At 38.1% G+C, this 14,170-nt stretch overlaps 1 protein-coding gene across 1 annotated transcript in view; it reads right to left on the reverse strand.

Annotated features, from left to right (window-relative positions):
* Positions 1-14,170, reverse strand: part of FOXJ3 (forkhead box J3) — a 141,878-nt gene that overhangs the window by 47,002 nt on the left and 80,706 nt on the right. The window contains exon 5 of the mRNA XM_040974311.1: positions 1,460-1,543. Within this exon, the coding sequence (XP_040830245.1) occupies positions 1,460-1,543 (84 nt within the window). The remainder of the gene's footprint in view (positions 1-1,459; positions 1,544-14,170) is intronic.

A 14,170-nucleotide genomic window follows, 5' to 3' on the forward strand; every position in this document is an offset into this window, starting at 1 on the left:
CAAAAGGGTAGAAGTTGAGATTCCTTCTCTCTGAATCCAATACATAAAGAGCTTAACATCTCACCTATCTTTCCTTTTTTAAAGATGTATTTATTTTTATTGGAAAGTCAGATTTATACAGAGAAGAAGAGACAGAGAGAAAGATCTTCCATCCGCTTGGTTCACTCCCCAGATATCCACAGTGGCTGGAGCTGAGCTGATCCAAAGGCAGGGCCAGGAGCTTGTTCTGGATCTCTCATTTGGTTGCAGGATTCCAAGGGTTTGGGCCATCCTCTGTTGCTTTCCCAGGCCACAAGCAGGGAGCTCGATGGGAAGTGGAGCAGCCAGGACATGATGACTATGCCATCAACACTAATTTTTTAACTTTTTATCCTTTGGTTTGTGTAGTCAAATACAGTTCTGGCCTAAGAGTTCACGTTTACTTCTATCTAACTTGATATATAGCTTACTGAAGTCCCCTGCTGACTCCCACAAAGCTGCCTAAGCCTAATTATTGCTATACATCACAGTTTCTGTAATCTCAATTTAAAACTAGCTAGAAATGCTCATCTTTGAGGATCAAAATTTTTACCGTTTTTCCAGGAAAGGGCACAGAATATGTTTACTGGACCAAATGTTTACTTCACCTTATCCTAGAGTGGGTGGATTATTCTGTGTACATTTACTAACATTTACTAATATTATGCTGTTTGTGCTCTTACAGATGTTAGTGAAGGAGATAAATACAGAAACAAATTTCTATAAAATGTAATATTATAAAAGAGTGTCAAGATATCTCTGCAAGAACACAAATGAAAAAGGAAGGGCTTCACAAAATAGCTCTTGTTTGAAATGGGTCCTAAAGAACAACAGGGTAGAACTGATGTGTGTTTTCGGCTGACATAGAGAATATATAAATGATAGAGAAAGCTCAAGCACAAATTTAAGATTTGATGGCAGCGTAAGTGCTGACTACTTAGGATTCCAATCACAGCTCCCTTTCTCTTTACATCATTCCTTGACAGTAGCATTAACCAAAAAGCCAGTCACAAGATTAAAAACACATGGGCAGACTTTATGTACAGAGTGACCATTAAACAAATAAGGCAGAAAGACAATGAAGAAATTCAATGTAAGCAAATAGACTATATACAACAAGAAGAAAAAGGCTGTGGTATGTAAAACTATTCTCAATACTGAAAAATAAAGGAGCACCAAATTAGAATACAGGAGACTGGACTCAAATCTCAGATAATAACTATGCCCCAATTATAGCAAAACTTTTATTTAATTCCTTAATTCATTGTTTCATCCAAAGATTTAAATAATAACTGAAAAGTATTCTGAAAAACACAAAATGCTATTCAAGTAATTGTAATTTAATTATGGTTATAGATGCTAAATTGGTAAAGAAATTTTAACATGTGTTTTTTCTGATATATAACCCACTCTTCTAAATTCATGGTAGAAACAGCCTTACCCGTTCTACAGACCGTGCCCTTTTCTTTGGCCGAGTGGGCAGTGCATCTTCCTTCGGATTGGTGTCAATTGCCCAATAGGATCCCTTAAAGGTAGAGAAAATAAATTATTAACAGTACATTATAGCAGCTCAGTAACTTAAAATGGATTTTCTCATCCTTGATTCTAAAAGCAAACATCTGCAATTAAATAATGGAAAATTAATGTAAGGAGAAATACTGATCTCAAACCAAGCAAAATTTAACTGAAAGAAAATCATCTGCAATTAGAGAATTAAGGATAAAGAAATAAGTTAAAGAACTCAAATGCAAAAACTGCCACAGCAATTAACACGAGGAAACAGTGAACCAAATACATATTAATTCTTAATTGACTATTCAGTGAGACATTTGTATCATATGACAATAAAGAATGAAAATTTTATAAAGATATTGCATTTTCTATATCTGGGACCTCAAAAATCTATATGATAAATGAATTTATGAAGACAAATTGCTTGAACACATCTTTAACACATTTTATACTAGGATAAAAAGAAACTATGAACTGTATAAATTTTGCTTACTCTATCATAACTGATTTATTCTGTCTTACTTTTGATACAGGATCTCACATCATTCATTCAGAACTATGTATTTAGGGGCCAACTTTGGTACAGCAGTTGGGATGACTACATCCCATTTCGCAGTACCTAGGCATGGATTCCTGGCTCCATTTCTGATCTAGCTTCCCACAAAAGCTCAGCCTGGGAGGTGGCAGAAGTTGGGCCAAGTACTTAAGTCCTTGCCATCTATGTGGAAGACTGGGATTGGTGTTCTGGCTCCTGGTTTCTGACTGGCCAGTCCTGGGTACTGCAAGCATTTGCAGGAGTAGATCAGCAGATGCTCTGTCTCTCAAAAATAAACAGAAAAAATTATTTATTTTCTTAATATATTGAGTACCTACTGTATTCCAGACACTAAGAAATTCTAACTGCCTCAAAAGCACAAATCATGTAGGTTGCACAGTTCACACTAACATCAGGAGACTGAAGTTCAAGAAGAAATAACAAAGTTATGAGAGTCAGAACCAGAAAAAAAAAAATCTGGATTCTTATTTTTCCTTTTAAAATATTCTTTATTTGACAGAGTTACAGTGAGAGAGAGAGAGAACAGGAAATAGACAGAAAGAGGTATCTCCCAACCACTGTTTCACTTCCCAAATGGCTACAATGGAGAGGTTGGGCCAGGCAGAAGTCACAGGAACAGCAGCACAGGTACCAGGGTCATCTGCTGCTGCTTTCCCAGGCACAGTAGCAGGGAACTATATTAAAAGTGGAGCAGCTCAGAGTTATAAGTCAGTTCAGACCATCCGAAAAACAACTAAGTTCAGCAAAATCATGCTTCAACAGTATAAACAGCTAAATACAAAAATAAAAATAGACTAGACAGCTGAATAGTAATTTATAGCCATTTTGAGGTGTATGGAATCTGGTTGAATACAAACCAAAAATTGAAATGTCTATGAAGAAGTCACAGGATGTAGTTAAGAACCCGCATTTTCCTATTAACATACTGTTAATCAATACCATGCCAATTAATGCCATAAGGTTGTAAATGGTTGTTGATGTTATGTTGGGGCTTTTAATTGATTGGGATGATACTTTGCTGGCTTTACCTTCAGACCAGAGATGGTCTCACCAAGAAATCGTTGAACCCACTAGGATAATAAGACACTGGTCTTTATGCTTGGTATTACTTCCAATGAAAGAACCTCAACTGAATTTGAAATGTGGTAATGCAGTAAGGTGGAGAAATCCACCTTGGGGAGAGGATTCGGGGAGGGGTGGGGGGAATCCCAGTGCCCATAACACTGTGTCACATAATGCAATGTAATTAATTAAAAAAAAAAAAAGCGGAGCAGCTCAGATTAGAACTGGCATTCATACGTGGGATGCCAATGTCATAGTCAGGAGCCTAATCCACTCTGCCAGGATGTTGACCCTACCATCTTGATTTGTAACTACCTGAAAAATCTCGAGACACACATGCATGCACAGAGAGAGAGACAGACAAAGACAGAGAGAGAAAGGGGTACAAGAGAAAGGAATACAATATACAGTACAATTAATCTCAGCGGTTCTATTCCAATACAATCTTTGCCTGTCCTGGGAAACAGAGTTCTAATACACCCATCTTCACATTTCAAACACAATGTGAATGGCTGGTTATGACTTCTTGAACAAACCACCTTGTTTCTGCCCTACATGCTATTCTTATCATTTGTAGTTAACTATTGTAAAAACAACCAATTCATATTTTAAGAATCAAGACATCGAACAGAATGGAAAAAAAATATTCACAACACACCCATCTGACCAAGGATTAACATCCCAAGTATTCCAGCAACTTAAAAAACTCAGTAATAGTCGATCCAGTTGAGAAATGGTCTAATGATCTCAACAGATAGTTCTCAAAAGTAACACAAGTAGAAAAAAATACATACAAAAAATGTTCAACACCACTAGCCAATAGGTAAATGCAAATCAGAACAACAATAAGGTATCACATTACTCCTGGTAGAACGGCCAAAATCCAAAACAAACAGAATGACAAATGCTGGTGAAGATATGTAGAAAAGGGAATATTTACATAGTTCCTGGTGAAAACGTAAACTAGCGCAGCCACTGTGGAAAACAGTATGGAGATTTCTTTTAAAGACTAGAAACAGACTTGTCATATGATCCAGTAATCATACTACTGGGTATATATCCAAAGGACCTGAACACAAAGGACCTACACCCCCATGTTTATAGCAGTACTGTCTGCAATAGCCAAAATTTAGAATCAACAAAAGTGTCCATCAACAGATCACTGGATAAAGAAACTATGGCATATGTACATAATGGAATATTATTCAACTATAAAAATAATGAAATTCTACCATTTACAGCAAAATGGACTCATCTGGATAACATCATATTGAGTGAAATAAGCCAGACTCAAAAAACAAACACCACATATCCTCCATTACATGTGAGAGCCAAATAGTATAAAACAAAGAAAAAGAAATGTCTGTGTATAAGTACCACTGCAAATGCAGTTTTGTAAAACTTACACATCTTTGTCAACAATTCGTTAAGAACGTTATACCACTATAATCTTATTGATATTTGATTAGTCATTTTTCTATTTAATTGCTATTTACAGCCACATTACTATATTTCTAATAAACTAAGGTCTTTTTGCTCTCTCTTTCATAAGCTTTTTTTTAAAAAAAATATTTATTTTTATTGGAAAGTCAGATATACAGAGGGGAGGAGAGACAGAGAGCAAGACCTTCCATCTGTTGGTTCACTCCCCAGGTGACCACAACAGCTGCAGCTAAGCCAATCCGAAACCAGGAGCCAGGAGCTCTTACCAGGTCTCCCATGTGGGTGCAGGGTCCCAAAGCTTTGGGCCGTCCTTGACTGCTTTCCCAGGCCCCAAGCAGGCAGCTGGATGGGAAGTGGGGCAGCTGGGATTAGAACTGGCGCCCATATGAGATCCTGGTGCAAGATGAGAACTTTAACCACTACACTATCGCTCCAGACCCTTGATTCGCTTCTTATTTGGTAACATATTAAGCCGTCTGCTTTAGTAAGAATCTAAAATATACTATCTCAAAGGTTAAGAAAAAATAAAAAGTAGAAGGAAAAATAAAAGGGAGGAGGAAAGGAAGGGAAAAAGGGAATGTCACTGTATTCTTAGAACTGTGTCTAGAAATCACAACGTAACTTTTAAATACTAACTACATATTAAAAAAAAAAAAAAACAAAAGAAAACTAAAAGGAGGAAGAGAACACCAAGGAAAATTGTCTAAAATTTTCCTTGTCTAAAATTTTCCTTGTATGTGTGTATTAATCTGGAAAACATTCAATGTCCAAAATTTAGAATAGAATTCTAATAAAGCATTTCAATAAAACTTTAAAATGCTATGTGACTGTTCTTTCACACAAACTACAACTGGCTTTGGTTTATCAGGCAGAGATTAAAAATAAAGTATGACAACTTTAAGGGGGTAAAAATCTGTTCCCATGCTGAGTACTATGCATTAAATACTCAGGAAGCCCCACACACCCAAAAGTGGAACAGTGATGGCTGAAATGATCCACAGAAGCAGCTGCGGATTTCTTCCACCCGGGGCCTCTGGCTGAGGACTCGGGCTTCATCTGGGAAAGTGACTGTCTCGGGCCCGGCGCGGTGGCGCAAGTGGTTGAAGGTCCTCGCCTTGCACGCCCGGAATCCCGTGTGGGCGCCGGTTCTAATCCCGGCAGCCCCACTTCCCTTCCAGCTCCCTGCCTGTGGCCTGGGAAAGCAGTCGAGGACGGCCCAAAGCTTTGGGACCCTGCACCTGCGTGGGAGACCCGGAGGAGGCTCCTGGCTTCGGATTGGCATAGTATCGGCCGTTGTGCTCACTTGGGGAGTGAATCATCGGACGGAAGATCTTCCTCTCTGTTTCTCCTCTCTGTATATCCGCCTTTCCAATAAAAAAATAATAAAAATAAATTAAAAAAAAAAGAAAGTGACTGTCTCACCTTTTGTGGAACCACCGCACTAGTGTACACAGTGGTACACACTATTGCACATTCCTACCAGCAATGTATAAAAGTTCTGATTTAACAATATCCCCTCATTTATTGTTATTAAAAAAAACTAACTATATACATCCTAATAAATATCTAGTGGTATATCTCATTATGTTTTTGACTTGTGAAGAAAAAATTTGAGGTTCTGGGCCTGGTGCAATAGAGTAGTGGTTAAGGTCCTCGCCTTCCACGCACTGGGATCCCATATGGGCGCCGGTTCTAATCCTGGCAGCCCCACTTCCCATCCAGCTCCCTGCTTGGGGTCTGGGAAAGCAGTCAAGGACGGCTCAAAGCCCTGGGACCCTGCACCCGTTTGGGAGACCTAGAAGAAGCTCCTGGCTCCTGGTTTCGGATTGGCTCAGCTATAGCCATTGCGGCTGCTTGGGGAGTGAACCATCAGATGAAAGATCTTCCTCTCTGTCTCTCCTCCTTTCTGTATATCTGACTTTCCAATAAAAATAAATACATCTTAAAAAAAAAATTTTTGAGGCTCTTTGATCCAAATCTTTGCTTAAACCCACTGCACTGAGTACTGCTTCATGTTCTGGATGTTCCACTTGCCATCCCGTTCCCTACTTATGGCCTGGGAAACCGGTGGAGGATGGCCCAAAGCCTGGGGACCCTGCACCTGTGTGGGAGGCTTTGAAGAAGCTCCTGGCTTTGTACTGGTTCAGCTCCAGTCATTATGGCCACTTGGGGAGTGAAGCAGTGGAAGTGGATGGAAGATCTTTCTCCCTCTCTGTAAATCTAACTTTCCAATAAAAATAAATAAATCTTAAAAGAAAAAAGAAAAAGATACAAACCACAGGACTTTCATACATGTGTTTAATCAAACTTAAGAAATTCCTTTAAAAATTTATATTCTGTTGCAACATTTGCCAGAAACTAAGTCATAAACAGAACAGTTGGGAACTGAACCAAGTACTCTGCATTAAACGTGAGTCTCAAGCAGTAATTTAAGCGCTGTGCAACATGTTTGCTGCAAGGAAATTCCTTGAATCGTATTTTGCTGAACACTAACTCTTTCAAATTTTTTTTATGCCTTAAGTGATTTGTCAGCTTTCTTCTACTTACATGGTAAGCTACTCTCAACTGGATTTCCAATTTTAACCTGCACAGCATCTCTGCAACAAACTTCATTTGATCATGATGGCTTCTGCTATTTATCTACCAATGAATTAAACTTGTTAATTTTTGGCTAAACATGTTTGGGTCTACGGTCATGAAGAATATTGGTCTAAAGTTTCTTGTCAGAGCCCGGATTTTGGTATCACAGTCATGCTAACCTCATGAAATCGCTGGAAGCTTCATTTTCCCCCATTTTTTAAAGATTTATTTTATTTGAAAGAGTTACAAAAGATGAGACAGAAAGGGAGATCTTCCATCTGCTGTTTCGCCACACTAGCCCCTCTCCACTACTTTCAATGAGTTTTGGTACTGTTTGGGAGGTGGGGGGAGGGGTAATGTTTCAGCTTCTGGTTTCACTGGTTTCTATTTACTTGGTGTTTCACTAATACCTTTATTATTTTTCCTTCTTCTTCCTTCTTTGTACTTATTTTGGATTCATTTTGCTGTTACTTTGCTTAACTTCTTAGGGCCATGCTTAAGCAGCTGATTTTATACCTTCCTTATCCATCTGACAAAGTATTTAAAGCTATGCGCTTTTTCTAAAACCTTGCTCCAGCTGTATCTCACAAGTGAAAGCAATGTGTCTGCACTAGAGCAAGCAGTATTTTTCACGATAACCAGGAAACCTAAACACCTATCAGCTGGATGAACAAATAAACCACTGTAGTACATCAATACACTGGAATACAAATGAAGATAGAGCAGAATGAAGTAATATTTCATGTTATGATATGGGTGGCACGGAAAACCCCACATGAAGTGGAAGAAGCCAAACACAACAGGTCACATATTTGTAATTATTATAAACTACATGTCAAAAATAGGGCAAATTCAGAGGCACAGAAAATAAAGCACTGGCTACAAGAAGCTGGCCTGAGGGTGGCAGGGATAACTGTTAACGGACACAGGCTTTGGTTTTGGAGTGATGATGGGTAGATCAGACAGTGATGACTGCAGAATTTACAAATATACGGAAACTACTGAGTTATATGTTTAAAAGAGTAATTTTATGGTATGTAACTTCTATCTCAACAGAGAAAAATCTTCAAATTACAGGAAAACAAACTATCAAAGAGCTCCAATACAAGGTGTATCTAGAAAGCCAGTCATCTGCCCCAAAGCGGCCTGTGAATGTCCAGAAAGAGTGTAAATCTCCTAGCTTCTGATTCCTGGCATTCCTATATTTCATCCTAGTTTTTGATAGAGTTCTAAAATAGTCATTAAAATCAGAGAAAGATAAATAAATTTACCTACTTACATAACTCCAAAAATTCTTCCAAATTAAAATTTTATGTGGAGTTCAGCACAATAGCGTAGTGGTTAAAGTCCTCGCCTTGAATTAACCATATGGTCCCATATGGGCGCCGGTTCTAATCCCAGCAGTCCTGCTTCCCATCCAGCTCCCTGCCTGTGGCCTGGGAAAGCAGTCAAGGACAGCCCAAAGTCCTAGGACACTGCACCCATTTGGGAGACCTGGAAGAAGCTCCTGGCTCCTGGTTTCGGATTGGATCAGCTCCAGCCATTGCGGCTGCTTGGCGAGTGAAGCATTGGGTAGAAGACCTTTCTGTCTCTCCTCCTCTCTGTATATCTGCCTTTCCAATAATAAACAAACAAACAAACAAACAAATAAATAAATCTTTAAAAAAAAAAGGCCTTATGGGAATTACTGTCAAAAAGTGAACTAAGCTGTCCTGTTTTCTGACTTATTGGACCTAAAGAAAAAGGCTGAAAAGTAACTTTTTTCTGAAGACCAAACTTCATTTAAAACAGCAAGAAAAATAATTTCCCACTAAAAGCTCGCTATTCTGTTAGAAAAAGGCAAGCATTCTGATGATAAATATTTATTAGGCAACTAGTAACCATGGGGGCATCAAATGCCATAAGCCCAATCCCATCAACACAAAATTGAAAACTGAGTGGAACAGATTAACATATAGACAGTTATATCATTCAAGAGCTGCACAAGTTGAATGCTTACACAGAAGTAAAACAGAACAGATCTTTAATTCAGAAAGGCAGAATATGAAAAAGATAAAAGGCCATCTCCTTAGATGCATACTGCAAGATAAGCAAGGTGGAAAAGGAGACTGTTTTGCATATAGCAATGAATACAGTAAAATTATGAAGATATAAAATTGCATCATAAATACATGAAACAGCAGAATATAATCTGAACATAAAATTTAGGGGAAAAGCTAGGCACTGGAATGAGACTGGGGTAACAGAAGTAACTACATTTTTAATTGTGTGAAATAACTAAAGGCAGAAATGGAGATGATGGAGAGAAAATAAGTAGACAGAGGAAAAGTTTAAAGTAAAAAGAAGATAAAGTTACTAATAGTTTAAGTAATTTCTAATTTCTTTCAACTACTTTGCTTTCATATGAAAACCCAGAATCTTAAAAGCTCAATGATAATGAAAGCAATCAGAATCATGAGGATTTTACATACAAGAACAAGACTATACCTTAAAAAAAAAAAGATTTATTTTTATTGCAAAGTCAGATATACAGAGAGGAGGAGAGACAGAGAGGAAGATCTTCTGTCCGATGAGTCACTCCCAAGTGACTGCACTGGCTGCAGCTGAGCCGATCTGAAGCCAGGATTCTAGAGCCTCTTTGCAGTCTCCCACATGGGTGCAGGATCCCCAAGGCTTTGACTGCTTTCCCAGGCCACAGGCAGGGAGCTGGATGGGAAGCAGGGAGCTGGATGGGAAGCAGGGCTGCTAGGATTTGAACAGACATCTATATGGGATGCTAGTTAATTCAGGTGAGGACTTTAGCTGCTAGGCTACCATGCTGGGCCCCAAGACTACACTTCTTATATTCTGATAATAAAACTCCACACAAACAGTCTTCTGGGTATACCTCCCTTTCAGGAACTGGTCAGGACTGGTCAGAGACAGCACAGTCCTGTTGCTCCAGCTTCAGAGTAGCTGGTTCAATGCATTTACCAATTATCAATGCACACACACAAAAAGGACCAAAGGAAATTTGAGAATCAAAATTTGGGCTAACAATTTAAATATAAAGTTAAGCACATGTGCCTGGATTGGATACAATCAAAGAATCAGAGATCTTTAAGACATATCAGTAAAAATTAACCAACTGAGGAACAAACAGAAAAACGAATAACAGATTTGATAAACGATGTCAAACAGTCAATCACATTTTAGCTGGATACTAAAAGCAAAGGAGTAAGAAACATCTCCAATTGAAATGAAAAACCTCAGGTGGCTCTGTGGTGCAATGGATAGCGCATTGGACTTCTAGTGATGACAAGAGATGAAAAACCTCTTCTGACTAATCCTGAAGCACATCATCAACCCGTGGGATCCAAAGCAGAACCATCTTCCAATCAGCAGAAAGGAGGGTGGACACATACTACATAAAGGCCAACAAACAGACGACTTCTCATCAGAAATAGTGGAGGCCAAGTTTAACAGAATATCCTCAAAGTTCTGGAAGATAGGATTATCACAATGAACAGGGTTCTATATCCAGAACACATAAGTAATAAACAACAATGGAAAAAAGAGCCTTCCACATAAACAAAAGCCTGAAGAAATCTGCTGTGCACATATTTAGAAGAAATGTCAAAGGAAGTTAAGCTGAAAAAAGACACCACATGAAAACACAGATTTATAGGAAAGAACATTAGAGAAAGTAAATAACAAAAATATTTCATCAACATAACTTTCTGAAAATATATGTAACTGTTCAAACCAAATAAAACAAACACTAAGTGGAATGTGTAATATGGGCAAAAACACAAAATATGACAGCACAAAGGTGCAATAAATAAATGGTACCATATAGTTGTAAAGTTATCAGATGTGTGAAATGGATGGTGAGAAAAACAACAGGTAGCAGAAACTGTGCAGTGTGAAAAGGAAGGTTACTACTCCAGATAAGACTGTGATAAATTAATGTCACATATCCATTCTGGATACTAGGTTGTTTTTTGTTTTTGTTTTATTTTATTTTTTAATGAAAGAGAAAAGAACATAGTTAAAAAGTCAATAAAGTAGGGGCTGGCATGATGGCTTAACTGACTAATCCTCCACAGGTATGTGCCAGCACCCCACATGGGTACTGGTTCATGCCCCAGATGGAAGGTCTTCCTCCCTGTCTCTCCTTCTCTCTGTAAATCTGCCTTTCCAATAAAAACAAATTTTTACCACCACCCCCATCAAAAAAACCAAAAAAACAAAAAAACAGGGCCTGATATGGTGATTTAACTCTACCTCCAAGCACCCGGATCCCACATGAGGGTCAGTTCAAGTCCAAGCAATCCTACTTCTCATTCAATTCCCTAAGTCTGGCCTGGAAAAGCAGTAGAGGATGGCCCAAAGACTGGGAACCCTGTGTCCACGTGGAAGACCAGAAGCTCCTGGCTCCTGGTTTCAGATCAGTTCCGCTCTGGCCATTGTAGCCACTTGGTAAGCAAACCAGTGAATGGAAGATCTTTCTCACTGCCTCTCCTTCTCTCTGTAAATCTGTCTATCCGATAAAAGTGAGTAACTTTTTTTAAGTCAATAGAGGAAACAGAGTTCTGTTATCTATTTGATCAACATTAATGTTGCATAAATGAAACACAGGAACAAAAAAGCAAACATAGCAATAATCATATTAAATATTCTAATTAGAAGGTAGAGCTTGTTAGACAACTTAAAAAGAGCCAATGGCTACATACTATTTACATAAAACACAGTTAAAATAGAAATAAATTTATAAACTAAAAACAAAACACTGAAAAAAATAAAGCATGAAGTTGCTTATGAAAACTAGCTAAATTTGTATTAGATTAAGTTTCAACAGAAGGCATTTTTTTTTTTTTTTACAAATTAAGAACATTTTTTATAAAGAAAAAACTCATCAGGCAGATGAAACACACCACATACAGATACTAATTTTAAGTGGATCACAGACCTAAATGTAAAATCCAAAACTTACACAAGAAAATAGAGAAAAGAAATGTTCACTTGGCTGATTTCCTGGACAGAACACAAAAGTCACTAGCCATTAAATCCAACCATTGAAACTTAAAACTTCTATCCTTTTTAAGACATTATCAAGAAAACAAAATGGTAAAGCCTGAAAAATATTTATACAACATAAACCTAAGGAAAGACTTGTACCTAGCAATTACAGAGTTAACAAGATCAAAAGATGAGATAATATGGAAACACTAATGAAGGACATGGAAAGATGTGCAAAATCAATGGTTATCAGGAAAATTAAAACTAAAATCACAGTGAGAAATTACTCCACACCCTGAGTATAGAATACCTAGGTTAAAAATGCAGGCAATATAATGTCACACTGATCGGGGAAAAACTGAAAATACCTTCTTTCAGATCTGGAAAAACACAAGGATGCCCACTTTCACCTCTTCTATTCAATATTGTCCTGTACATTTTAGTGAGAAGGATTAAGAAGGAAAAAGAAACAAAGGGTATCAAAACTGGAAAACAGGAAGTCAAGTTATATTAGATAATATTACATTGTACATAGAAAATCCTAACTACTCCACTTCCCTTCCAGCTCCCTGCTTGTACCTGGGAAAGCAGTGGAGTACGGCCTAAAGCCTTGGGTTCCTGCACCCACATGGAAAACCTGAACAACTTCCTGGTTCCTGATCAAATCAGCTCTACCCATTGTGGTTACCTGTGGAGTGAAACAGTAGATGGAAGATCTTTCTGTCTCTCCTTCTCTCCATAAATCTGACTTTCCAATAGGAAGGGAGGGAGGAAGAAGGTAGGCAAATACAGATTTATTTTTGAAAAGAAAAGAAACATCAAAGAACACTGGCTTTTTGTGCACTAAAGAAAAAGAAACCAAGAAAGAAATCTATTTACACTAGCCATACACACAAAAAATGATCTCCATAATGAAAATTATCAAACACTGATGAAAGAAATCATCAGGAACATTAAAAAAATCAAATAATATTCCTTGCTCAAGGATTGTTAGAATAATATAATAAAATAGAATCACAAAGGACCCCAGAATAGCCAAAGCAAGCCTGAACAGAAAGGTCAAGCAGGAGGCATCATAATACCTGACCTCAAAGCATACAACAAAGCTACAGTAATTAAAGCAATGTGGAGCTGCCAAAAAATCAATACACAGATGCACAGGGACAGCAACAGGAGATAATCCAGAAGTTAATCCTCATACATCTAGTCAAACGTTGACAACAGTGCTCAGATCATACAGTGGAGTAAAGATAACCTCTTCAACAAATAGTGCTGGGAAAACTGGATGTACATATGCGAAAGAATGAAATTAGATTCTTATCTGTCACCATATAGAAAAATTAACCCAAGATAGGCCTAACTTTAAGTCCAGAGACAATGAAGTTGCTGCAAGAAAATGCAGGGGAGTCAGTCCATTGCACTGGTACAGGGATGATTTCTCAGATCAGATGCCCAATGTATAGGAACAAAAGCAAAAATACAACACACAGAACTTCATCAAACTCAGATGCTCTTGCACAGCAAAGCAAATAATCAACAATATCAAAAGACAACCAACAGAATCAGAAAAAATATTCACAAAACACCTATCTGATCAAGGACTAATATCTCAAGCATATTAGTAATTTAAAAAATTCAACATTGGGCCCAGCATAGATGGCTCCAGGACAAAATCCTCACCCTTGCAAGCAGCGGGATCACATACGGGCACCAAGTATGTATCCTGGCTGATTCACTTTCCACCCAAATCTGCTTGTGGCCTGGAAAAACAGTAGAGGATAGTCCAAAGGCTTTGGGAATCTGCACCCGCATGGGAGACCTAGAAGAAGCTCCTGGCTCTTGGCTCCTGATTTCACATCAGCCCAGCTGTTGTGGCCATTGCTGCCATTTGGGGAGTGAACCAGTGGATGGAAGCTGTCTCTCCTTCTCTGTAAACCTGATCCACCTTTCCAACAAAAATAAATAAATCTTTAAAAGAAAAAAAAAAAACTCAACAAC

The sequence above is a fragment of the Ochotona curzoniae genome, unplaced genomic scaffold, assembly GCF_017591425.1.
Source record: "Ochotona curzoniae isolate NIBS_2020 unplaced genomic scaffold, NIBS_Ocur_1.0 contig_2404, whole genome shotgun sequence".
Taxonomy (NCBI): Eukaryota; Metazoa; Chordata; class Mammalia; order Lagomorpha; family Ochotonidae; genus Ochotona; species Ochotona curzoniae.